This window comes from Populus nigra, chromosome 7 (genome assembly GCF_951802175.1).
Source record: "Populus nigra chromosome 7, ddPopNigr1.1, whole genome shotgun sequence".
NCBI classification, from domain to species: Eukaryota; Viridiplantae; Streptophyta; class Magnoliopsida; order Malpighiales; family Salicaceae; genus Populus; species Populus nigra.
The window spans coordinates 210,628-236,348 of NC_084858.1; the positions used below are offsets into that span (position 1 = coordinate 210,628).

Here is a 25,721-nt window from a genome sequence, read left to right on the forward strand (position 1 = left end):
GGCTCGGAACCTCCTCCTACGGATGTTCATGATAGTTGGTATCGTATAAATCGTTACAAGAATCTCGAGTCAGACGCTTTCAGGCCAACGACTCCAGGCCATAGCCCTGGTGTTGGTCACGAGAATCCACCAGCTGCTCCTTGAATGCAGTGCTACATGCAAAGATATGAGGAGCTGGCTGATGATATATGGACATGATGTTATGCATGCATGAAAAATAACAAGAATATTGAGTGGAGGTTGTTTTGATTTTGGTAGGGCTAGCTAGGGTTTTGGAGTGATCTATATATTATGCTTGCAAAAGAGTGAAGAAGGTAGTAAAAGGCATGCATGCTCTAGATTTTTAACAATGTACAAATGGGAAATCGATGAAGATTTTCATTGATAGAAGTTTTGAATGTTGTTATTTTTCTAATGGAACATTCATTCCATTTCCTTTCTTAATATAATTAATTAATGATTGGATATTTTCAATTCGAGGACTATAAGAAAATTCCTTTTTTTTTTTTTTTTGTCTGATGGATTCTACTAATTATTATTGTTTTTCAATTGTAAGAAATGTATCTTTAAAATTTTCGATTTAACTCGATCGATATACAAATTAATTTTAAGAAATATCTTTTATATATTATTTTGCTATAATTACCTTGTGATTTGGACAGATTACATCTGGACTTAATTTCCTCTCTCTCATGATCAGTAGGTGTTCACATGCATAAAGAGCATCGTACGGTTAATTATGCCTTTTTTTTTTTATAATGATGAATAAAGCCATATATATATATATATATATATATATATATATATATATATATATATATATATATATATATATATATATCAGTCTCTCTAATTACAAAACACTTTCCTATCTTTTTTATATTTTTATTTTTACTCTAAAATATTAATCAAACACATATTTTTCTAGCTAGTAGCAAAACTGGCATGTTGTTGAGACTTTAAAACTCATTTAAGAGGAAAAGGACTGGTTGACTGAAGAACAGCTAGCGAAGGAGGATTGGGTAAATAAGTTTGAATGGTGAATTTGCCCACCATATATTCAGCCATCCAGGAAAGCATGGCAGGCTAACATTTTTTAACCGTGTTGGAAATCGTAGTAAATATTGTTTTTTTAAAAGATTTTTAATTTAAAAATCTATTAAAGTAATTTTTTTATTTTTAAAATTTTATTTTTAATTTTGGTATATTAAATCAATTTAAAAACATATAAAAATTAATTTAAAAAAATATTAAAAAATTTACACAATTATACCGCAAAAATAAACACAGCATTAATTCGTATACAAAAGAAGCTTTGTGAGAACGAAAAAGGCTTGATTTCAGTCAAGGAGTGAACAGATAAACTAATGATTAGAAGTTCTGTAAAAGGACAAGTGGTGAGATGATAACTTTCATGAGTAAACAAACAAGGTTTGTATTTATTTATCCAACACAATTACTAATTACTTTGAATGTGATGAAAAATATGATTGTGTTTAGAGAGTAAGGATTAGTGGCTTGGATGACGCTGCGGGCTGGACTAAACAAATTGTTTAGCTTAAGAAATTTTAGGAGATGATTATGCTTTTTACATAAATAAGAAAATTTTGATTATCTAGTTAAATATTGATTAATATGATAATATAATAAAATAAATTAAGATGACAACAACAAATAAAAAAACTACCTCGTTTAAAACTGGGATAACACGTGAAACCTGTAACCCAGACATGGGATATGTCCAGATTACATGTTTATTGTGTGTTCTAGGTCATGAGAATTCAATAGAAAAAGAAATTGATAATGAATAAACATAAAATTAAAAAAAAAATAAGATAATTGTAAATTAAATTATTTAATATTGTAACCTGAATTATTTATCAGGTTATGTTTAATGAATTTGTTTATTAAAATTAATTTATAATGAAAATCAACACTTATAAAAGTCATTGAATAAAATAAAAGGAAAAAAAATATTATGCAAGGAAACAAGGATTAAAAATATTATAAAAAATAAAATATTTTTAATTTTTAAAAATATTTTTAATCTATATAAAATATCTAAAAAAATATAAATAAATCATACTAATCTTCTAAACAATTAAATACACCCAATAATTAAAAAATTATCACCATTTATAAAATGCTAAATAAGCCAAAAGAATCACAAATAATGAGTATTAATTAAAACATAAACTTAAAAATTATTTAAAAATAATATATAAAAAAGGTATTAATTAAAAAAATTCAAAAGGAAAAGAAGGAAAAAAAAAAAGAATGAGGTCAGTCGTTAGTAGGCTTGGTAAGTCAGGCCAAACACCTGGCCTATCAAGAAATGGTTCACGCGCAGGCTTTTTATTTTTTTTTCAAGGTAATGGGGCAGATGAAATTAATTTATTCTAAAAAAATATACAGCGTGTCGTCTGGATTTTCAGATTCTAACCACTATGGTGGCTGAAAAATATTGTTCATGTTTTGTTTTCACCCAAAAACCCCTTTTCATCCCATTTTTAACCCAAAACACTTAGAAAATATTCTAAAAATCTTGTTAAACCAATTCATGGCCTCAAAAAATACACACAAAAAAATCTTCAAAATCCAATACCAAAAATCTTCATGACCTCAAATCTAATTTTTAGGCACTTTCATGAACTTTTAAGATTAATTTCAAAGTCGCTATCTAATTCACCTGATTTTGTCACTTTTATCATCTATCTTTCAATTCAATCATTTATCCCCAAAAAAATATGCAATTGTGTAATGGGGCGGATGAAATTAATTTATTCTAAAAAAATAAACAACGTGTCGTCTGGATTTTCAGATTCTAACCACTATGGTGGCTGAAAAATATTGTTCATATTTTGTTTTCACCCAAAAACCCCTTTTCATCCCATTTTTAACCCAAAACACTTAGAAAATATTCTAAAAATCTTGTTAAACCAATTCATGGCCTCAAAAAATACACACAAAAAAATCTTCAAAATCCAATACCAAAAATCTTCATGACCTCAAATCTAATTTTTAGGCACTTTCATGAACTTTTAAGATTAATTTCAAAGTCGCTATCTAATTCACCTGATTTTGTCACTTTTATCATCTATCTTTCAATTCAATCATTTATCCCCAAAAAAATATGCAATTGTGTAATGGGGCGGATGAAATTAATTTATTTTAAAAAAATGAATAGCGTGTCGTCTGGATTTCCAGATTCTAACCACTATGGTGGCTGAAAAAATATTGTTTATATTTTGTTTTCACCCAAAAACCCCTTTTCATCCCATTTTTAACCCAAAACACTTAGAAAATATTCTAAAAATCTTGTTAAACCAATTCATGGCCTTAAAAAATACACACAAAAAAAAACTTCAAAATCCAATACCAAAAATCTTCATGACCTCAAATCTAATTTTTAGATACTTTCATGAACTTTTAAGATAAATTTCAAAGTCGCTATCTAATTCACCTAATTTTGTTATTTTTATCTTCTATCTTTCAATTCAATCATTTATCTCCAAAAAAAATATGCAATTGTGTGCTGATTTGTGCTCAAAAGAGCTAAATTGTGCAAAATAAAAAATTTAAGAATCAAATCAAAAAAAAAAAATCATTGCTCCAATCCTAAATTATTTATGAGATAGTGAACAATATTTGTGCTACAGTAAATGAATGAGCTCTTTTAGTATATAGTTAATTAATGGTATTTTATTAGTAATTTCTTTGTATCTTATAGAAAGAGATGTATATAAAAAAAATAGTAGATATAAAGGGACATGTACCCTCTATTTCCATCCTCTATGTCTTTTATTATTATTTTTTTTATCTCAAGCTAGTAATTAAACACTCCCTCAGTTTTCCATGCCACAGCTTAACATCAGGAGGCAACGGAATCAGACTTTGCAATTGAAAAGTTGAAATGGGAGATGGGTGGAGGGTGAGGAGTTGCATCACAGAGATGATCAGACATCGTATTCAAGTATTTTTGCTCCCTCTACAGCAGGGTCCTTTGAAAACATCCTTCATGCAGTTCCACAGTCACCCAATTCTCATGATGCCTTCTGTATAGGCAGTGTCTGATGCAAAGGGTAAGAGAGCTGTTTTCTCACTTGGTGGCCATAAGGATGCAGGGCCTGATGGGTTTGGTGGTCTTTTTCACCATTAAATATTGGGATACAATTGGAGGTCATGTTAAAGCCTCATTTCAGAGCTTCTTCCACACAAGGATTATGGAACCAGAAAACCATGTTGCCAATATTGTTTTGATCCTGAAATGTGTAATCCATTATAGACCAATAAGTCTAAAGTGTATGCTTGGCATGGTGTTGCAAAAGCAGGTTTAAAAAAAGCTATAAATTGTAGCTTTTTCTTAACAAAGATTTCAAGAGAAAGAGCTTGCAGTGAGATTTATGTTAAAATTATAATGTTAATTAACCAAACACTTTCAAAACAAAACATAGTTTCAACCACACCGCACCAAACTTTCAAACACAAATAATTTCAAAGGCTTCTAGAGTCTAACCTTGGCTTAATTAACTAATTTCCCCAGAACAGGTTGCTTTTGTTCAAAAACAGTTGTATCCAAGACAATCTTGTGAATATCCATGAAGCATTCCATCACCCGCGAACAACTAAACGGGGTCACAACTACAATATGGCAATCAAATTGGATATGACCAAGGCTTTTGACAGAGTAGAATGGGGTTTCTTGGAAGAGGTTTCAAGGACAATGGGTTTCAATGACACTTGCATACGATGAGTTATGCAGTGGGTTCCCACGGTCATCTGCAAACATGATATAAGATAAACGGGGATCCTCCATCCCCTTATCCATCCATTCATCCTAGTACCCGATGCTCTTTCACACTACTTGTCATCTTTGCTGAATCAAAACAACATGGTGGAATCTAAAATCAAGAGAGCTTGTCCTTCTTTATCTTATATCATGTTTGCAGATGATACGTTTTTATTTGGAAAAGCTTGCATGGGTGAAGCTACATGTATCATGCAAGCTTTACAGGTCTATAGCCAAGCCTCTGGGAAAGAGTTAACACCTTTCCAAAAGCAGTGTTTATTTTGGAGCAAATACTCACCGGCGCGGTCCAAAAGTAAATTTCTCGATTACTTGAAGGAAGGGGTGGAAAAAAAGGTCCAAAGCCGGGGAGGAAAGCTGCAATGCCTTCTTACGCACGATGGTTTGTTTTAGGCTTCCAAAAACCTTCTGTGATGATATCAATCCAATCATTACAAGGTTTTGGTGGGATTCTAACCACGAAAAGGATAAGCTCCATGGTGTAAGCTAGGACAGGTTGACCCCACCGAAAATTGAAGATATTAATCTCTTCAACACTGCCATGTTAGCAGAGCAAGCTTGGAGTTCTTAATAGAGGAAGATACGGTAAATTATAGTTTGGAAAATTAAGATACTTGTTAATCACGAACACAGCAAAACATATCTTCTGTTTTATCATTTTTATATAATGCAGGCACCAAGGTTCTCACAACTTGCAATGAAGGCAGAGTTAATGCGCTATACTGAAACCTAAACAAAGATTAAATAAAATGAGAAGAACAGGGTTATAGCTTCAGGAATTTGGGGTCTTGAGAATCTAGTCTCAAATTCCAAAGCAACCATTAAAATTCAAAAGTTTAATAATGGTAGGAGCATTACATGGCTCCGCCTGTTCATAAGTAAGGGGAAAGCAAGATAATATAGATCAAGGAGTCACTCTATGGAGTTGAGAGTGTCATCTACCAAAGAGTGTGCAATTTCAATTAAGGGAGGAAAGAAGAAACAAGCAGCATTTCTATAGGAACTTGAGTTCATCAACATACAGCCACATATAATTTGTTTGAATGATCAACTAGTTAGTGAAGGCCAACTGGTTCAAGAAGCTCAAACAAAAACTAACTGCACATAGAGAGATTTTATTGCAGTGAGCATATGGTTAAGGTTTCATTACATGCCACTATCAGATCTGTGGAACGAACTCTTTGACCTCACTTATTCACATTAGTTTCCACTTTTTCTATAGACAGCATTTTCTAATCATTTTAACTCCTGGGGAAATTATACATGTCATTTGGTGTCGCCAAGCTTAGATAACAAGTAGAGGCAACCAGAGCAAAGGAAGACAGAAGCTGAGAAGCAAAGTAAATCAATGGGAGAGAGTATGATTGCCGTCTTACTCTTTTCAAAGAAGCCGATCAGAAGAAGCATTACTATGACGTGGCCAAGCTTGGTTTTCAGCTCATTAACAGTTTTCACTTCTAACCATTTCGGTCGTTCCTGCCAGAAAAGGTAAAAAGAGAAGATCTCAATTAACCGGGGTGCACAGAAACAAGTCAACAACACCATAAATGGAAAACATAATTTTTATTATAGTTCTACTCTTAGGAAGGTCAAGTATCAAATAAGATATCATTTGGATATGACAAGCTGAAGAGTATAGTTCCCAACCAACAGGCAATATAAATATTTCCCCGCTCATCAAGAAGGCTACAATTTCTACGAAACATTAGCTGCATCATATTACATGCATTGCTAAAATATAAAAATTGCTGTTGTTTAAGAGAATCAAAGATACCTTCAAGGCAAATAAGCCAAATAAACTTGACCTGTTTGGTGTTTTCCCCGTTGACACCTGCTTTGCAAGGTCAAGATTGCTAATAAAAAGTTCATATAGACCCATTCCAAAGACTAGCATCACTGTTCCCAAAAGATAGACATCTGGGATCCAATAAAACAGTTATTAGTAATTTTCTAGGGAGCTTTTCAGCAACAAAGCAGGCACTGTAGAAGATGGAGAATGAAGAGCTGGAAGTTCACGGAGAAAAAAAGACATCCAAAAGATGAACCCAACCCCTTCAGCAAATGCATGTATGGTGATTTGATATATATCTAGCAATTGCAAATAGTCTGGTGACCTACTCACCAAGCTGTAAAATAAGTATACATGAGCCAAATCCTTTATCTTAGTTTTGAGTTCTTTTACAGGTCATCAATCAATTCCAGAATTCTACCAGGGAGAAGCAAGAAATAGTTTTACTTGCCCCGCAACTACCCCATTGCAAAGCATTAGATTAACCCATTGCGAAACATGCATGGTACAAGGCTTAATTTGATGGAATGCTAAAAAAACATTGTGTGCTAGTTGTGGGTTCAATTACTTCAAAATAATGAAGCAAGGCATAGCCATTAATACTGAAAACTATTCCCAAGCACACACCTATGGCCTCGACCAGCAATATAATCACTTTGCTACGATTGACGAGGTATTGCATGAAAGCTGACCCAACATAAGTGCAGCCCTGCAAATCAAAGTAAATGATGTGATGATTAATACACCGTAACAATGTAAAGATCAGTACCTTCAACCAAATTGAAAGTACTACACTTGAGCTCAAAAGAGCCGTCCTTAACGGCATGTAATTGACAATTTGAAATCACATGCAGGTAGTGTTGCTATTGCTTGCATAATTGAACTTAATGCTTCCACTTGCATCAATATTTGTGGAAAAACAATGAGAATTTCAGTTTAATTTCATGAAAACTGAACTGAAAATTTAGAAATTGAAACCCAAGAAAGATTAACTTAAGAGTTTGGAGAAGCAGCACCTTTATGAAACAGAGAAATGATCCAACCATAGAGCCCAAAACCCCAAGAATCGCCAAGAACCGACATCGATAAATAACCTGCACATCATTCAAACAAAATTAATTAATGCTAATAATAACGATGATGGTGGTATAAAACACACACAAACAAAGAATTGCTTAGTTGTTGTTATATACCTTCTCTATGTTCTCCTCTATAGATTCGAAGTCGAGTATCTTTGATGCAATTACAGGGGATGCACGAGACGAAGAACAAGAAGATTGTGTAGCTTCTGCTGCTGCTAAATGAACATCACGAGCTCTTGAACATTTGGTCACAGCAGGTGAGAATCTAATACCATGTCTATGTGGGCTAAACCCAGATACCCTTTTAGAATATGGACTCAAATTACAAGTCTTGAGCACGAAAGGTGGTATTTTGATGGGTCTTGAAATAATGGGTCGGGAAGGGTTCATGGTGGATGACAGTAGAGAGCTTTTGGCATGAATGCTAGGTACAGTGAGTTGGAGGCACCAAGTTCACTGAGTGAAAACGATGGTGGGTACTGGGGAAGTGCATGCACTGACTAGCAAGATTGATGATTCACGGAAACTGGAACCACATAAATCCACTTAAAGTTTAGAATTTTGTTTTTCTTTTTTTTAAATATAAGCCAATAAAAGTATGGAACTTGGAAGCATTTTAAGCAGTCAAACTGTACTAATCTTAGCCCAAACATTGTCTTGTTTGTGTGAATATCTATATAAATTATAGAGGGAAACCTCAATTTAGCCTCCTAATATATTACTATTATCAATTCAGTTCAAATACGTTTGATTTTATCGGTTTTATCCCTAACAATGGCCAATATTAAAGATATCAACCCTTAATAATTTGTTATCATAGCGATTAAAAGATTTCATCTAATTTTTTTGGTAGGGATCAAAATAAGTTTTAACATGTTCTAGAAGACAATTTTACACTGAAAATAAGTGTTGTGGCATATTAGACATATAGTTGCACATTGAATGGAAATAACTAAAGATCATATGCAAATTGTATGGAGTTTTTTTAATAATTACTAATTATTTAGAGCTCGATTGTCTACTCAGTATAAATTAAGTTTTTAACTAAAAATATAAAAAATAATACTTTTTGAAAAAACAACTGGAATTGTACTCTCAAATATACGCAGTCACTTAAAATGAATGGGTTGGTGCATCGAGGGGGTGACATTGTTTATGAGATAATATTTGAAGGGGTAAATTGATGTTTCCCTTAAACATGAATAAACTCCAAAGGGGGCAGGGATGGGCGGCACGTGACTTCTCAATGTTCCTATCTGACGGGCTTGCCTCTCTCCGACAGTCATCCACAATACAGGTTCTGTCTGTATCTCTCTCCATCTCCATCTCCATGTGGGCATGTTTAAATTAGGAAAAGACTGGATTTTTAGAATAGAAGTAGCAGTAATGAACTGTAAAGCCATTGATTTTTGTATATTGCTTGATTCTTTTAACACAGACAGCAACAATCGAGGGCCGAAATATCCATTCATTTAGTTTTGCCATTATTGATTGCTAGGCTGAACACACTCTCCTCTTTGTTAAAACTCCGACCCCAACGCCTTAAAATCTCAATTGGAAAGTTGGAACCAAACTTGGACTCTCTGGATAGCGTTTAGATTGACCAAATCTTAAGAATAAATCATGGACTTGTCAACTAAAAGTGTTAATCAAACTAACAAACTTTCTTGACTGAATTGGATGAAAGGGTTAAAATGCCTCAAAAGTTGGGTTGCAATAGTTCGCGCGCGGGGCTCGAAATAGGATGGAGGATTCGGCAGAAAGCATTAAGAGCATAGTTGTAAACAATGGATCTGCCGGGGCTGGTCTCTATCGATTAGATTAAAGACAAAACAAAAGAAGAAGAAATCCGGTTATTTTAATATATTTTCAAATAAAAAATATATATTTTAAAAAATAAAACTGCCGAACACTCTAATATTTCACAGATGAAGCAAAGGGTACAAGATGATCATTGCCCCGTACTTCGTTTTTGGAAATGATCCCGTTCTTATGCAAGGAAACGAAAATGGGCTAAGCTTTGAGGCTTCTTTACTTTCACCACCAATTTCAACAAGCAGGCTGCTACCCTTTTTTAGTGGGAATCCACGTAGGACGTCCAATAAATTAGAGAGATTGCTCTAGCTTTTCATTAAAAATAAGGAGGTGTTTAATTTGAATTGAATTGCAAGATAAGAATATATTTGCTCAAGGCAGGATGGATAAAAAGGGTGCGGTTACCTAAGCTAAAGATTCCTTGATAGAGAAGAAAAGAGGCTCTTCAGGTACACTACTACAATAACGGTAAGATGGACATATCGTAGACACCACAAATGCTTTAAACTATGAAAAGAAGATACCTAAACCTTCCCCACCAAAGAGAGCCAAGAACCCAACTTGAAATTCTTTACCTTGCTGCCTACCTCTACTCCTGTTAAGAATTCACCTTTCTTCATAACATAAAAATTGCCTCAAAACACCGAAAAGCCGGATGTTGTCACTCCTAGAGTGCCAATTATTACTTGTCACCGCCGCCGTCAATTATGACCAAGAGCTTTCTATCCAGTCCCCCACCTCGAACCCATTTTCTATGGTGGTTTGCTGCTATCTTTTGTGCCATCCTCACCTTGGCAATAATCATTGCCGGCATCGTCATCTTCATTGGCTACATGGTAATTCACCCAAGAGTTCCAGTCATCAGCGTTGTCGGTGCTTATCTCCCTCATTTCAACTACGACGGAGCCGGGGTACTTGTAACGCAAGTAAACATCCTGATAAGGTCGAAGAATGACAACATGAAGGCCCATGCCAGGTTCTCAAATTTCAATCTTGAACTGTTCTTTGATGGGAATAGGATAGCAGTATTGTCAACTGCGACTCCATATGAGGTGAAGAAGAATAGTTCAGTTGATTTTAACTATGAATACACCTCGGATCCTATACCATTAAATCCTATGCAAATGAATCATGTGGATGAATCCCTTAAAAAGGATGAGGTGACTTTTGAGTTGAAAGGAGGTGTAAGAACTCAGTGGAGAGTTGGGGTTCTTGGCTCTTTTAAGTTCTTGTGTCACTTGAATTGTCAACTACAATTTCGCCCATCAAATGGAAGCTACATAACAAGACGTTGCTCCTCCAGGTCTAAGTGATTGATTTGCTCATCTTTTGTTTTGGATTTGGATATCTGTTCTTTCTTATTTCTCCTTAATTTAATTATCATGTATTTCTTCAGGGTTTTTTGTTCTTAATCCTTTCTTTAGGCTAAGTATCGGTTTAGTGCAAGCAATCACAAGTTCCAAAAATTAATACAAACCAAACTACGGTTTTTAATTTTCCTTCTCCTAGGAGCATAATTATTTCTACTCCTCGCTCGCTACTAATTAACATAGCTATTAAAACTAACCCGACAGATGATTTTGAGACCCGGCGGCTGACTTGTATTTTAGGTTGGGCTTTTAAATAAAATCAAAATTTAAAACCTTTATCTTTCTGAATGGGAATATATAGTTGATCTAGCCGACTCGATAAATCAAATTATAACTTGATTAATTCTTCAAAACTTGATTTATTTTTTATTAAAAAAATAATTTAAAATAATATTGTATTACTTTTAAAAAAAATAAAACTCGAGTTGATGAATTTAACCAAATTTAATTACTATGCTAATTAATTAGACTTCCTTTATATACTGAGAAAAAGTATTTATTCCATGAACTATAATTGCCTTCCAATGCAATATTAAGTCGAACTTGAATTTATCAAGCATTATATATTTATCTTTCTTTCTTTTTTCCTTCCACTCTTCTGATTGATCTTGAGTAAACTGGTGATTAAAAATAAAAACTAGTTATGAACTTTTGGTCAGCGATGAATTAAAAAGGCAAAAAGAAGAAGAAAAAGGAAAGTGGAAGGGTGCGCATCACACACACACCAACCTGAGTGCTGCAGCCGCTATTGTGTTAAGAAAAAAGTAGCCATGGCCCATGGGTGGAGCCTTAAAACCAGCAAAAAGCATCTACAACTATCTGCAAGCTTGTGAAAAAGAAATCCTTTTTTTCAATTGATAGATCTTTTGGTGATTTCAAAGCTTCATTCTAGTTACTTCCTCATGGCATCAGCTCTCCTTTAATCTGAAGCTTTGCCTCTGGGGTGCTCAAAATTCTATGCCACCTAATTAAAATTTATAATTAACAAAGAGAGATTTTATTATGCACCCCTCACGAAATATTATTTACAACATTTTTTTTGTTTTCTCTCTTTAATTAATTTTATCATTTAATATTTGTTTTATTGAAGATTAAATTTTATGATTTGTTATGGTCTGGTTTTTTATGGTTATTCTAGTCTCGTGACTCATATCGTGGATTTGATGAATTTATTCATTTGACTCAAGTTTTTTTTTATTGAATTTTATTGAATTTTATCTTTTAACATTGGGTTGATTAAGGATTAATTTTCATGATTTGTTTTAATTTGTTTTCTATGAGGTTATTATGATCTCTTGACTTGGGTCATGAGTTTTGCGAGTAGACTCGTGTTGTTTTATTATGTCTTTTTTATATATATTTTTTCAATTTCATCCTTCAACAATAAGTTTATTGAAAATTGAAGTTCATAATCTATTTCGATCTGTTTTTTATAGAATTATCCTAGTATAATGACTCGAGTACGTAGTGGGTTTGGTTGGTTAACTCGGGTTATTTTTTCTCTTTATTTTATATGAGGTTATCTTGGTATCATGACTCGTGTCATCATTTTGGTAAGTTAACTGAGTTGACTTGGATTTTTTTGTTTTATTTTTTTAATTGGATTTTTTTTTTCAATTCATCATTTAACATTAGACTTATTGTACATTAAGCTTCATAATTTGTTTTTACTTACTTTCTATGGGGTTATCTTGGTCGCATGACTCAGATTGTGGGTTTGGCAGGTTGACTCAAGTTTTTTTTTTCTTTTTCAATATTGAGTTATTTCAGAATTGAGATTCATAATTATTTTTTTTTAATTTTATATTAGGTTATCATAGTCTCATGAATTAGGTTGCAAATTTGACAGGTAAACTCAAGTTGATCTAATATGTTGACATCGTAATATTTTAAAAAAAAAGATGTTATCTTGACTTTTTTTAATCAAATTATATTTTTATCGATTGTTCGATTTGAATTTAAAATCGCCAAGTTGACATGTCATATTGAGTTAAACCCCACAAAATTTAAAATACTTTTACTACAAAAAAATTAAAAATTTCTAAATATTTTATTTTTTTATCAAAAACTTTTTTTGATCCATAGCATTGTGCACGAGCTAATCATTTTTGTATGATTTGAGGCTATAAGCCAGCTCGAGAATTGTTTAGGCCAGAAAATATAGTTCTATAAAGTACAAATACAAATACAGAATACGGATACGACATGATATGTATACTAATAAGATGATGTAGAAATTAAAAAAAAATAACATGATATATGTGGGTAAGTTAATTACACACACACACAACAAAATTATTTTGAAAGTAAATAAAAAAATTAGCACTTAAAAATCAATATAATGAATTGTGTGTGTAGAAATAAAAAAATTTTACCAATCAAATTATCTTCAATTATCAAGGACCTTTTAGTAGAAGAAGAAGAAGAATTATTCCTAAAGTCACCATATAAAAAACAATATAGTGCGTATTAGATACATATTTAAAAGAAGGGATAGGGAACAAGATTATAAATCTCATGACACTTATATGTCCTAAAGATAATAATAAAAAAAAAAGAGGGTAAGAGATTACCTTGAGAAAAAGCTAAAGAAGAGTGATAAGGTTATGAATTGCCAAAACCGACACCGATGGGTCGTAATAAAAAAAATTTAACAACCATGACCGTTGTTGTAACTCAATTTTGACCCATTGGCTTTTTAATTTAATTTTACAGGGTTTAAAATGTAAAATTAAAATATCAGAGATTTATTTTGATGAAAAGTGTGATCTGTCAACTTACATGAAAACTAAGGACTACAATGTGCTTTTGTCATTTTATCCTTATCTTCAAGATAATCCTTGTCTTCAAGATAATGATAATTATCCACTTTCAAATTTGATTCTTAATCAAATTCAAACTTCAAAAAAGAGAATGGGTTTGATTGAAACTTTGTTTCTCACACGCGAAGGGATTCTGGCACTATAAATACAGATCTCAGTATATACAAAAAAAGAAAGGAAAGAAAAATAGCAGAAAAACTAGAGAAAAACAAAAGAAGAGAAAATAGAGGAGAACCTATTAATAAACAAACAAAAGCAGAGCAAGGAGAGACCGAATAGAAAAGAGAGAGGAGAAGTCAAAAGGAGGAGGAGGAGGAAAGAATTCTCCAGGAGTGCTCGAACTGTTACTGTCGCCTTCACCTTCGTCATCGCCAGGTAAAGTCTTCCTTTTATCTTTGTTTCTGCATATTTGTTACAAAAGAAGAAAACAGTGTGAAGGTAATTTAATTACCTTCGCACTGTGCAGTGCACGGGTGGTTTGAGCCACGCATGCCTGCTGCCTAGCCGGGTCACTAGTTTGGGCCAGTGATCAGGTTGGGCCCGCTGGGTCCAACCCAGTCCATGCGGGCTGGCTAGACCCAGCCCTAAAAAAAAGAGTGTGTCGGGTTTGGGCTTTAGGCCCAATCGACCCAAATTGTGTTTGCTAAAGGTGTGTTTGGCAAAACACACCCTTATGCCTTGGCCATAATTTTTATGCCCATTCTAGTTTGATGTTTGGGCAAATGAGCCCCTTTTCGATATCAAAAAATTTCAAAAATATTTGGGGGTCTTCGTTGATTTATTTGTGGGTCCCTCGCAATTTATTTTATTTTTTTCCTTGTGTTTGTATTTCTTTTTTAGCTATATGTTCAATCTATGGATTATTACTGTTAAATGCAAATGTGTCATGCAAGGTTTTTTTTTCCATTCAAAAAAGGCCAATAATAATAAAGGATAAACAAGAAAAATGGCATAGAAAATTTCTTCGTCAAATTCATTTTTTTTGCGAAAATATTCACTAACGCTAGAGTCAGGAGTATCGTATTTTTTGGATTTGCGTAATATTTACCAACACTAGAGTCAGGAACATGAAAGAAATTATAGAAAAGGAAAAAGAGAACAAATTCTTAGCAATTTTAGACAAAACTAGCAATGTAGCTTGCCTTAGGTAAGACGCTTAAGGGGTGATAACATCTTTCCTTTTGCGTAACTAGTCCCGTACCATAGAATCTCTATTGACCAGTTTAGGATTCTTAATGACCATAATACTAAGTGGCGACTTCATGAACAAAACCTTTTCCCTTAAAAGAACAAGATATCAAATATTTGTTCTTTTTCCGTATCGAGAGATAATTTTTAATCGGTCACCTCGATATCCGGGTGTGACAATCATTAAAAAAAAAACTCTTTAAGCACCAAGCCTTGTGAAATATTACAGCAAGAGAATTCAGATCACCAAAGAAACTCGCATAGAACTCAAGTGATCAGGCGGTTAACCTACATCCAAATTCCAAAGAATGTTAAAGAAAATTGAGTTATAATCCAACACGGGACAAATACTTATATCATTGAAGATATGATCCATTCATTGAACATGAACAAGTCACAGAGTTATTCAAGTGGAGAAAGCCTTGAAAAATGCCAAAAAAAAAAAACATGCTAATATGGTTGAGAAGCTGCAGGAAGAATTTATAAGACTGTCCAAGCGAACGACATTGATTTCTGATGCAAACGAGAAGGAAAAACACTTGCGGAAGCTCTTTTATTTATAAGGCTGAAATGGTGGAATTGCTTTGGCCTTCATGTCTGATGAATTATAGAGCTGTGGGAGAAGCAGCCTTGAACTCGCAATGTTTGCAGAAATAATCTAGAGTTGAGAGAACACATCATAATCTATCAATTCAGGGCTGAGAATATATCATAATTTATGGTAGCAATGATTAGGGAGTATTGGTGACAAGGATGCTGAATCTCTTGCGGCAACTTCAACCGTGAATATGCCTAATGAACAAGGAATTTGCAATTCTGAACTACTGGTTGGAAGATCATGTATATCCACACATAAAGCCCGAGAAAATGTGTGAATGAGACCAGTTCACAGTCTAAAACAGCAAAGTTGAATTTTTGCTACGGTTGGTTTGTAAGCATAATTGACATCCAAGTTGAGGTTTTGCAATGCTGACAATGACAAGAAGAATGATTAAGTGGAATCTGTCTACAACAAACATTTCATCCAACTTCAATCTTTGATGAGGCTCTGCATATAAATCATGTGGAATCTGTCTACAACAGACTATACATCCAATTTTATGGGCTTTTGAATCTGTCCACAACTCAGAATTGTGTCCTGCATACATACAAAAACAAAACAAAGAAAACTTGCAGTTGTAAAACAAATACTGAAGAGCCATGCATACGTGCTAAGACCATCGCTGATGTCGGACTGCTATGTGGAAATTGCACTGCTACGAGGGAAGTAGCTCAACTGGTTAGGTTCTGGATTTACTTTTTAGATATTACCAGTTCGAGTCCTACAAATCTTAAGGTGATTGTAGGCTTATATGGTCGTTAACTTCAGGGCCCGCGAGATTAGTCGAGGTGCGCACAAACTGGCCCGAACATCCACGTTAATAAAAAAAAAACAAAACAAAAAACAAAGAACTACTAGGTTGAGGCTGCACCATTATTCGAATTCGAATTTAAGCAGTGCCACACTCGGTTTAATGATATCACCAAGTAATCACCTGACCCAACATCATTCTGCTTGACCTTTGGCTGACCAATTCTGTCCATAGATGCTAACCATACCCAACAACACTTGACAATCTTCACGAAGCAGCCAAAAAGTTCGATATTGATTTTGAAGTGAGACCTTCGGTTGCTAGGTTGAGGCTGCACGGTTAATAAAAGAGCAGTAGGAAGGGCTGCGTGGTTGGTAACAAGAAAGGGACAATGTAATGCTCTTTTATAACCACCCCAGGAATCCTTTCCTAATCTAAATCAATAAATCTTTCTTATTCTGTGAGAGCAAAGTCAGCAACAAGAAGAAGAAGAAGAAGAAGAAGAAAAGCAATTCATTTCCTCATTTGAAGCAGGTACACGGGGAGTCAAATTTTGTTTTCCTGTTCAAAGCATAGTAACGACAAAAGCAAAAAAGGAGCAATTGCAATAGTTCCTATTCTGTGAGGAAATATTGTTATCAAATCATGATAGATTTTTTTTTTTTTGGTTTTTTTTGTTTTTTATCAATATTTGATATCATGTCGTTCGATTCCACAACCATTAAGATGCTGATTACAATTCATGCATAAAAATCAATTTTATTTGGTCCCTAAATATGCAATTGTTTCAAGTAAGGTACTGAACTTTTATTCTATAATTTGATTTGATAAATATCAATAGAAATTAGTCCATAAATTTTTATTGTTTACTATCATATTTTATTTTCACAATAAAATATATTTATTTATTGTGAAAATTTAATATGGTCAAATCAAATTTTAATCAAAAATATATTTAAAGTACAAAACTCTATCAACCATATTTTCAAGACATGCCCATTTATTTTCAACAGTAAGTAAATTTGTCTCGAGTGGGCATTTGTAGAAACAAAAATTTTCTACCATTCGAATTTCATCATATGTTATTTTTATTTTATTTTATTTTATTTTGAAAGGATAAATTAAAATTGAAATAAATAACATAGAAAATAAATGAGTTTTCATATATTTCTTAGTGAATAAAAGGTTGACATTTGAGATGAGATATTCAATATATCTTGTCAAAAATGCAAGATCTCATCAATAAAGATCAACCAATAAAATCATACCATGTGGTATTAAAAAAGAACTTAGAAGTCCTTACAAACCTCTTATAGAGGCTCTAAACTTAGAAAAACAAAAAAGAAGAAGAATTTTTGGAGATACAAATTTTCTTCGGACAAGTTCTTCAAATAAGGAAGCTCTTTTTTCAAATAAGGAAAATCTCTCAAAAGTTCTCAAGCCTCCTTCGTCTACGCTTGAAGTCTACAAAGAATGAAGCTCTGCTGGAATAAGCTTAAACGCCCCATAAAAGTTCTTCAACAACATTTTAAAGACAAATTAAAGGTACTCTTTAAAGTATCAAATCACCAAATCTTGCTTCGCAATACACATTTAAATTCATGTTCTTGCAAAACATAAATTTTAGCTTGATTTTACAAATAAATCAAGTTACCATATATCAAATCAAAGGAAAAATTTAGAGAATTGTCTTGTTCTTTCGAAGAATACTTTAGATAAAGATTATACTCAGTCATATATTTAATAAAATTATATATTTATACACGCATACTTGTTTAATTTCAAATACTTAAAATTTTGTTTATAGTGTGTATCTATGCATCCATTAACTAGAATTGAACATTCTTCCTATATATATTAATCGATTCTCAACTCTCCTTTTTTTTACCAATTATGGCCCCAATTGTATTTTTTACGTGATACAAAAAATTAATTTTATATTTTTTTAATTAATCAAAATCAAATACATTCAAACTTAAAAATAGAAACACACATGATATTAAATACTATTTTAAAATTTTATGAAGTGTGAATTATAAAAAAAAACCCTAAAAGTACTATAAAATTACAATGACTATCCAAAAGTTTAAAGATATTATAAAACAATACCTGAATATTACAAAAACCTCCGTTTGTGTCCAAATTACATAATAATTTTAAATCATTCCCTTAAAATTAAAACCGAAGTGGATAAATACATAGGTATCAAATCCGGCATGGGGGTTGACCCGATAAAGGGGCCGGGTCCTAGGTTTCATGGGTCAACCCGAAAAAATTAAAAAATGTATATAATTTTTTTTTAATAATTCATATGAAAAAATTAAGAAAAAAATCCGTGTGAATATAGGCTATACATGTTGTAAATAATGAAGTTTGAAAGAATATCTTAAAATTTTTTTATCCCACATTAAAAAACATAATTTTTTTCTTGTGAACATAGAGTATATATATTAAAGAGCTTCAAATCCTATATTGAAAAAATAATTTCTTTCTTGCGAACATAGAGTGTATATATATTAAAGGGCTTCAAATACCATATTGAAAAGATATTATGTTATCATTTTAAGTTGAAGTATTTAAACCAAAATTTTTTTTTATCCTACATTAAAAAAACATAACTTTTTTCTTATGAACATAGAGTATATATATGAAAGAGCTTCAAATCCCATATTGAAAAGATATTATGTTATCCTTTTAAGTTGAAGTATTTAAACCAAAAGGTTTTTTATCCCACATTGAAAAAACATAACTTTTTTCTTGTAAACATAGAGTATATATACAAAATGGCTTCAAATCACACATTGAAAAAATAACTTTTTTCTTGAGAACATAAAGTATTACACAATATACTAAAAGGGCTCAGTGCCTCTGTTACTGTTTACATAGACACAAAGCACTGTGGATTGGAGCAGTGTAATGGCAATTCAGCCCTTGACACAAAGAGTTGCAAGGGCAGTAAGGGAGGGATGTGGTTGTCTTTTTCACTGGGGCGCATTTGGTATTGAAGAGTTGGTTATGGGAGAAAATGGTCAGTACAAGTTTTGGTGGGGCTGCAGGTCATGGGAAGCGGGCACCTGACGCTGCCCATGCAAGGACAGCTGGCGCTGAGGCAGACCCCAGCGCCACCTAGGGTTGGGGCACACTGTCACACCCACACCCAAGGTGGGTGTGGAGGCGTCCACGCCCAAACCCAATGTGGGTTGGACGCATCCACGCTCACCTTAAAGTTGGGTCTGGATGGATCCGCGCCCAACCACATGTGTTAATATAATAATGTGTGTTATAAATATTATTTTTTCTCCTATAATTCAAAGTGTTCAGATAAAAAATAGTATTATTTGTGTTATAAATATTATTATTTTTATTATAACTCAAAGCATTGATATAAAAAATATTATTATGTGTTGTAATCATCCTTGAAATTCTTAATATAATTATTTATGTTATAAATATAATTATTTTTATTATAATTCTAAATATTCATATCAAAAAGGGTATTATTTGTGTTATAAATATTATTATTTTTATTATAATTAATATTATTAATAAAATAATTAATAAATTTGAAAAAAATATTATTATTAATATTAAAAAAAATATTATTTTTTATATTATAAATTTTTACAATAGTTTTTATGAAAATAAAAAGTGAGTCCGCCGCGTAGTGCCAGCATCCAACTAGTATATACTAAAGGGTTTTAAATTTTACATTGAAAAAATAAAATATTTTTCTAAAATTTATATATTAAACTTTAAAAAATATTAATAACTAACTACAAAAAATAAAAAAGAAAGATATAGAAGAAAAACCACATTTAAAAAAAACTATATCTGATCTTAGTTTGTCCGAGCAACCTAGATCATGGTTCAACCCGTCGGTATACCAGGTTGGACTCATTTAATAACTAACTACAAAAAATAAAAAAGAAAGATATAGAAGAAAAACCACATTTTAAAAAAACTATATCTGGTCTTAGTTTGTCCGGGCAACCTAGATCATGGTTCAACCCGTCGGTATACCAGGTTTGACTCATTTAATAACTAACTACAAAAAATAAAAAAGAAAGATATAGAAGAAAAACCACATTTAAAAAAAACTATATCTGGTCTTAGTTTGTCCGGGCAACCTAGATCATGATTCAACCCGTCGGTATACCAGGTTTGACTCATTTAATAACTAACTACAAAAAATAAAAAAGAAAGATATAGAAGAAAAACCACATTTTAAAAAAACTATATGTGGTCTTAGTTTGTCCAGGCAACCTAGATCATGGTTCAACCCGTCGGTATACCAGGTTTGACTCATTTAATAACTGTGGATAAATATCTATCTTGGTTTGTTTGGTACTATACTGTGTACGAGAACAAGTACATAGAAGATGCAGGCAGCAGCCACGTGTCAGCCATGACAATTCTCTCGTTGCCACCTCTTCCCTTCTCCTCTTCTCTCCTCTACTTATCACTGGTTACGATTTCCGACTCGCCCGCCTCTCCCTTTACGTGTCTGTCTTTGGCTCTCTCTTTATCTCCAAAAGGATTCTATCTTTCAGTGCTGCCTCACTCAATTACTTCGATTTCATTTCTGAGTAAGTCTCTCCCTCTTTCTTCATTACTTTGATTTCATTTCTGAGTAAGTCCCTCTCCCCCTCCCGCTCTTCATGTACTTGTGGGTTCTTTTGAATGTTTTTACCTTTCCTTTATTGCTTCTTGAATACTGGTGCTGCAACTTGAGAAACTGCATGCACCTACATTTTCCAATTATCTCAATTTCCCTTTTGAAAGAGCTGGGCAGATGTGTTTTTGGTTTCAGCAGTTTTTTTCTCCAAAAAGTTGCTATCTGGAAGCCAAATTTAGCTGCTTTCTTGCTTGCTTCAGATTTCCCTACTTTTAAGATCAAGCTATTTCGAGAATCGTTCATTATCTGTCAATACTCAATGCTAATTCCTGAATATGTTCAGTGCAGAACTTTGTTTTTCTCTCTTCATTATTGCCTAAAATGTTCCTGAATGGAGTAACTGATTACAGCATTTCTTGGACTGATCTTGAATCATATCGTAGCTAAGAATAATTAGTTGATATTTTGCTTTAAACCTCTACGCAGCGCTCGTGGACGTGTCGTAATTGAGCAACAAATGAACTTAATTGGTCAATTATAATGGATCCAGTGGTGCTATTTCCGGAATCAATGGCAACTGCTTTAATCTTGGTGACAAAGCCTTTCTCATTATGCAAATTGGCCATCATGTTTCCTCTCAAAATCATGTTTATTGCGATTCACACTTGGATAGAGCTGCTGGTGGTCACAATCAATTTTCATCTAAATATGTTCTGGAAGGCCATGGTTTGCTTTGTCGGTCTTATACTTTTTCCTGGTCGGGTTTTGACTGCCTTACCAAGGGAGAAGATGGTTAGTTTTAACTCTTTGATTTCTATGGCTTTCCTAGATAAGATTTTTTTTTTTTTAGCCTTGATGGGCTATCAATTTGTGTGACGATTCGTATTTTTTGGTTTCTTAGCTAGCTAGGACCTACATGACTGTATGTTAATGGTGAATTGGAGCTACGTTTGCTTTTGATACATTTCTTAAGCTACTTTGCTATTATGATTTTCAGCTGGAAGACCATCTGCTTCGGATGCAGATCGAATTGGATAATCTTATTTGGGAAAGGAAGGAACTTCATGGCCAGCTCCAGACAGCAGATAAAGAAATTAGAATTTTGGAATCAGTGTTAGCCGAAGTTGAAGAGGAAAATGACAAGGCCATTGCCAAAATTGAATTTCTAGAGGTTGAGGTAATTGCTCTACCCTCCAGAAAATTGAGTTAATTGATTAAGTTAATTTGTGGCTTCAATCATCTAATTTGTGGTGATGGCAATTACAATGTCATACTTTTAAATTACACATTGCAGGTGCCTTTATGAAATTGTTTCCCTTGTAATTGACATGTTTTGGTTGTCCAACCAGGAAGAAAATGGAGAGAAGTGTTCCGATTTGAACTTTTATTTCAATACTCAATTTGCGTTATTGTGACCTGGCCTGTAGACTAATTCTATCGTTTAATTGCAGACATCAGTCTCCATTTCTGAACAGATTTCTAATAAACAGGCACTTAAGACTCTCTTCTTGAACAAATTAAAAATAAGCAGTAACCTGTTGCAGGCTTAGTTCTTCTAAATGGGCGAATTCAGTAGTCTAAATCATGGAGATTTTATAGCCTTTTCAGCCATGGCTTATCTCGATAGCATACGTTTTAGTGGAAAAAGATGAGCAGAGTTTGCACGTCAGCATTGACTATTAATGCATGATAACCTTTTACCTGGACTATCTTGTTCATAATGATTTACAGAGTATCAACCTTTTGATCGAAGTTTTGATAAGAAGTTTGTTGAAAAAGTGCTGCCCCTAAAGTTGCCATGTCTAACAATGTGTCCAGCCTAATATGTTGGATGAGTTAGATAACCTGCATTTGTTTGGTTATCGTAACCTTCCCTTTCCTTTGCATGTGTCAGATTGATTGGTTCATCCTTTCAGGTCTTAGCATAGTAGATAACCGATCTTGTTATCTATCTGACCTTTTTCTCACCGTGATCTGATGTTGAAGCAATTGCTTTAAAATCTGAATGCTGTGTTCTAAAGTAGTAGTTGGTGTTTACTCGATTCAAGGATAGACAACCTGGTAGAGATGCCATTCTTTCCCGACCTTCCTAGTCAATTTGAAAATAGCAATTTAGCAATGCTTACAAATTTGGAAGTGGGATGAATTGACAAAATCTTACTTGACATGCCAAAAAGTTAGATAGGGCATACCACAAACAAATAATGTCAAGGAATTGCTTAATCTAGGTTAGATTTTGGATCTGTATCTGTAAGTTTCTGTCAGTTTCCCATAACCCTTACAACTTATGCATCTATATAAGTTGAATTTTATGCTATTGTTTTGCCTACACATTGTGATTGTATTCTGTGCAAATGAAAAAATATGTGGGTTCCAACAGTTGCAGGATCTGAAGGCTGAAAATGCTCAGCTGAAGGAAAATCTGGGTAAAGGTCGTTGGAGCTTTAAAGATCATGATCACAGAGACAATGGCCATAATATCATTGCTGACAACTATGGCCATAATATCATTGCTGACAACTATGGCATTTCTTCTGGTATGCAGTCATGGAAATCTGACTATAAAGGAACTGAAATCCTATTCCAAGACCTGATGATGCAGAGAGAGGGATGGGAGGGCGACTGCAAGAGCAAAGCAGAATTTGTCAACTGCTTGAAAGCTGAATCCACAGATAGTGTGGCCATCCACCAAGTTACAACGGGTATTTTCTCAAGGAATTTGGACATTAATGAGGCTCTGATACATAGCAGGGAGGCTGCACTCTCTCAGTCTCTTTTCAGTGCTGTGCTATCACTTTTGGTAGGAATGATCATCTGGGAAGCTGAAGATCCTTGCATGCCCCTTGTGGTAGCACTCTTCACTGTTGTTGGCATGTCACTGAAAAGTGTGGTTCAATTTTTCTCCACTATAAAGAACAAACCTGCTTCTGATGCAGTTGCTCTTCTAAGCATCAACTGGTTCATACTAGGCACACTTACTTATCCAACACTGCCAAGGGTAGCCCATATTTTGGCTCCATGGGCCTTGAGTTTATTGGACCGGACAGTAAGCTGGCTTGGTATCTCTTCCTGTTAACTGACAATCTACGTACGTAGCTGTAGGAAGTACAGTATGGAACCATGTAATGTAAGACAGGCCATCGGTCTTTTTTGAGGTTTTCTTCATGGTAGTGAACACATTGTATAGCTTGCTTGTACGGTATAGGCTTTTCTTGTGTTTTTTTCCTTCTCTGCTATTAACTTGTGAACTCCCTTTTATTTTCCTTTTAATTAAACAGGAAGTGTTATGAGTGTAGGAATTCGTTATGGATTGTGTTATCGTCTATGTGGCTTTTCTGCATGTTTTTTGTTTTTCTGTATTTAGTGCCTATCTTTGTCATATTTCTCACCCCTAGAGGGCAAGCAGTCATGACATGTTACCTGGGACCTTTAAAGGGATGCAGGTTAAAGAGTAAATGGAAGAGATCAGCACAGCACATGCTTAGCTTGATGCGGTGTATTTCCGACGATGAGCACGTAGCTTCTCAGATATATATGCTATTGAACAGCTCTTCCACTTTCAATAGAGAGGTCAGTATCACTTCTTTTTCCATTTCTGCCTAAGTTTTTCTTTACATAAAGGGTAGAAGGACACGAATTTTGATGGTATGCGTGGTTATAATCAACCAAACATATTTTCCTAGGGTGTCAGTCGACAGTCGGTACAAGGATTAGTCTAATCTCATAAAGTTTAACTGACCTTGATCTCATGATCTGATAACATTATACTGGGTAGGACTTTAGCTTAGTTAAAGCTTTGAATTTGACTTGTCGAGAATCAGGAAATTTCTCTGTAAGAACTATCTTTAAATTCACGTCATTAAAGTAGAATTGCACTTGTGGTTCGTGGGCTCAATTAAAAGGACGTCAGAGCCTACCTTTACATCTCTTCCATGTATTTATAAACAGGAATATATTTGTGGGATCATGCTTGGTTGTCTCTTCTACATTCAACCTTATTCTATTTAAGTGGGAAATGGACTTGATGCCATTGAATTGAGCGTTTAGGGCCCAACCAGGGAAAATAACGACTCATAGTTGTTTGTAAAACAATATCCTTTTAAATATGAGCCTGAATGAGTGGGATGACAGAAGGTTGTTGTATAATTTCATCTCTTGAATCTTTTATCACGTAACTTGCACATCAAGCTGTTTGTATGTGCGCGCTTTTGAAAGTTCTTGAGCTGAACAGCTAGTTATGAGAATGAATTCTGTGGAAACACCTTTCTGTTGGTCAAGTAGCTAGCCCCTTTATCAATGACGGTCCAGTGTGGTACATCAATTGAAGCAAGTGTCTGTCTAAACACGACATGTTTTCCTTACAGTTGTGTGGTGCCATCATTTGCTAGGACACGTTATGTCGCCGGTTCATCGATCGCGTAACAGGTTTGATGATACAATCTGTGCTGTCCATTTAGTGGTTGTGATCTCCTTTTTGTTTATTACCTGGATGAGAGTTTGAAGCAGGCCACTGTTTATCCAAGTGGAGAGATTAGCTAGAAGGTTAATATCAATTCTCTTCTTAATCATGCAGAGTGCACTCTTCCCTTTTTTCGTGTCCCTCTTTTCTCCTGTGACTGCAATGATTTGCATGGAAGGGGCGATGAGGTTGTTTGGTGACACCGTGTGATTTTATTGAATAGGGTATCAGAAAAGTGTGGTCCTGCTGAGAACAAGTTTCCTGGGTAGACAAGCCATAATCATGTGACCTCCTAAGTAGAAAGTGTTATCGAAATATTTTTAGATGAAAACAAATAAGGAATTTGCCTAGAAACGTGAAAATACTGTTTTTAAAGTATTTATTTGTCATACATAGAAATGATACAATTAATTTCTCTAAAC

The 25,721-nt window shown here is 33.8% G+C and overlaps 3 protein-coding genes across 5 annotated transcripts; 2 read left to right on the forward strand and 1 right to left on the reverse strand.

Moving 5' to 3' along the window:
• Positions 1-5,897: 5,897 nt before the first annotated feature.
• On the reverse strand, positions 5,898-8,229 carry LOC133698651 (uncharacterized). Its single transcript, XM_062121654.1, has 5 exons — positions 7,790-8,229; positions 7,613-7,690; positions 7,224-7,305; positions 6,582-6,724; positions 5,898-6,283 (listed from the first exon to the last, which is right to left on the reverse strand). Exons 1-5 carry the CDS (start codon positions 8,066-8,068, stop codon positions 6,074-6,076), a joined length of 792 nt encoding a protein of 263 aa, XP_061977638.1. The 5' UTR covers positions 8,069-8,229; the 3' UTR covers positions 5,898-6,073.
• Positions 8,230-9,900: 1,671 nt separating this feature from the next.
• LOC133699950 (NDR1/HIN1-like protein 12) lies at positions 9,901-10,888 on the forward strand. The gene has a single exon (XM_062123479.1). It carries the CDS (start codon positions 10,201-10,203, stop codon positions 10,804-10,806), a length of 606 nt encoding a protein of 201 aa, XP_061979463.1. The 5' UTR covers positions 9,901-10,200; the 3' UTR covers positions 10,807-10,888.
• A 9,702-nt stretch (positions 10,889-20,590) lies between these two features.
• LOC133698827 (uncharacterized) lies at positions 20,591-24,146 on the forward strand. 3 transcript variants are annotated; one of them, XM_062121910.1, is made up of 4 exons: positions 20,591-20,811; positions 21,327-21,632; positions 21,838-22,017; positions 23,221-24,146. In XM_062121910.1, the coding sequence occupies exons 2-4, from the start codon at positions 21,381-21,383 to the stop codon at positions 23,914-23,916; spliced, it is 1,128 nt and encodes a 375-aa protein (XP_061977894.1). In that variant the 5' UTR covers positions 20,591-20,811; positions 21,327-21,380; the 3' UTR covers positions 23,917-24,146. The 3 variants fall into 3 exon arrangements, with proteins under 3 accessions (XP_061977894.1, XP_061977896.1, XP_061977895.1); XM_062121912.1 differs by having other exon boundaries at positions 23,386-24,146; XM_062121911.1 differs by lacking the exon at positions 20,591-20,811 and adding an exon at positions 20,832-20,855.
• The last annotated feature ends 1,575 nt before the right edge of the window (positions 24,147-25,721 follow it).

Bases quoted from the DNA above. Each gene is read 5' to 3' on its own strand.
- LOC133698651 (XM_062121654.1), bottom strand. From the start codon at position 8,068: ATGAACCCTTCCCGACCCATTATTTCAAGACCCATCAAAATACCACCT. The intron at 6,725-7,223 runs GTGTGTGCTTGG...ATTGGATCCCAG, and splicing joins ATTGCTGGTCGAGGCCATAG to ATGTCTATCTTTTGGGAACA. The intron at 6,284-6,581 runs GTATCTTTGATT...CTTTTCTGGCAG, and splicing joins TTGGCTTATTTGCCTTGAAG to GAACGACCGAAATGGTTAGA.
- LOC133699950 (XM_062123479.1), top strand. From the start codon at position 10,201: ATGACCAAGAGCTTTCTATCCAGTCCCCCACCTCGAACCCATTTTCTA.
- LOC133698827 (XM_062121910.1), top strand. From the start codon at position 21,381: ATGGATCCAGTGGTGCTATTTCCGGAATCAATGGCAACTGCTTTAATC. The intron at 21,633-21,837 runs GTTAGTTTTAAC...TATGATTTTCAG, and splicing joins CCTTACCAAGGGAGAAGATG to CTGGAAGACCATCTGCTTCG. The intron at 22,018-23,220 runs GTAATTGCTCTA...GGGTTCCAACAG, and splicing joins TTGAATTTCTAGAGGTTGAG to TTGCAGGATCTGAAGGCTGA.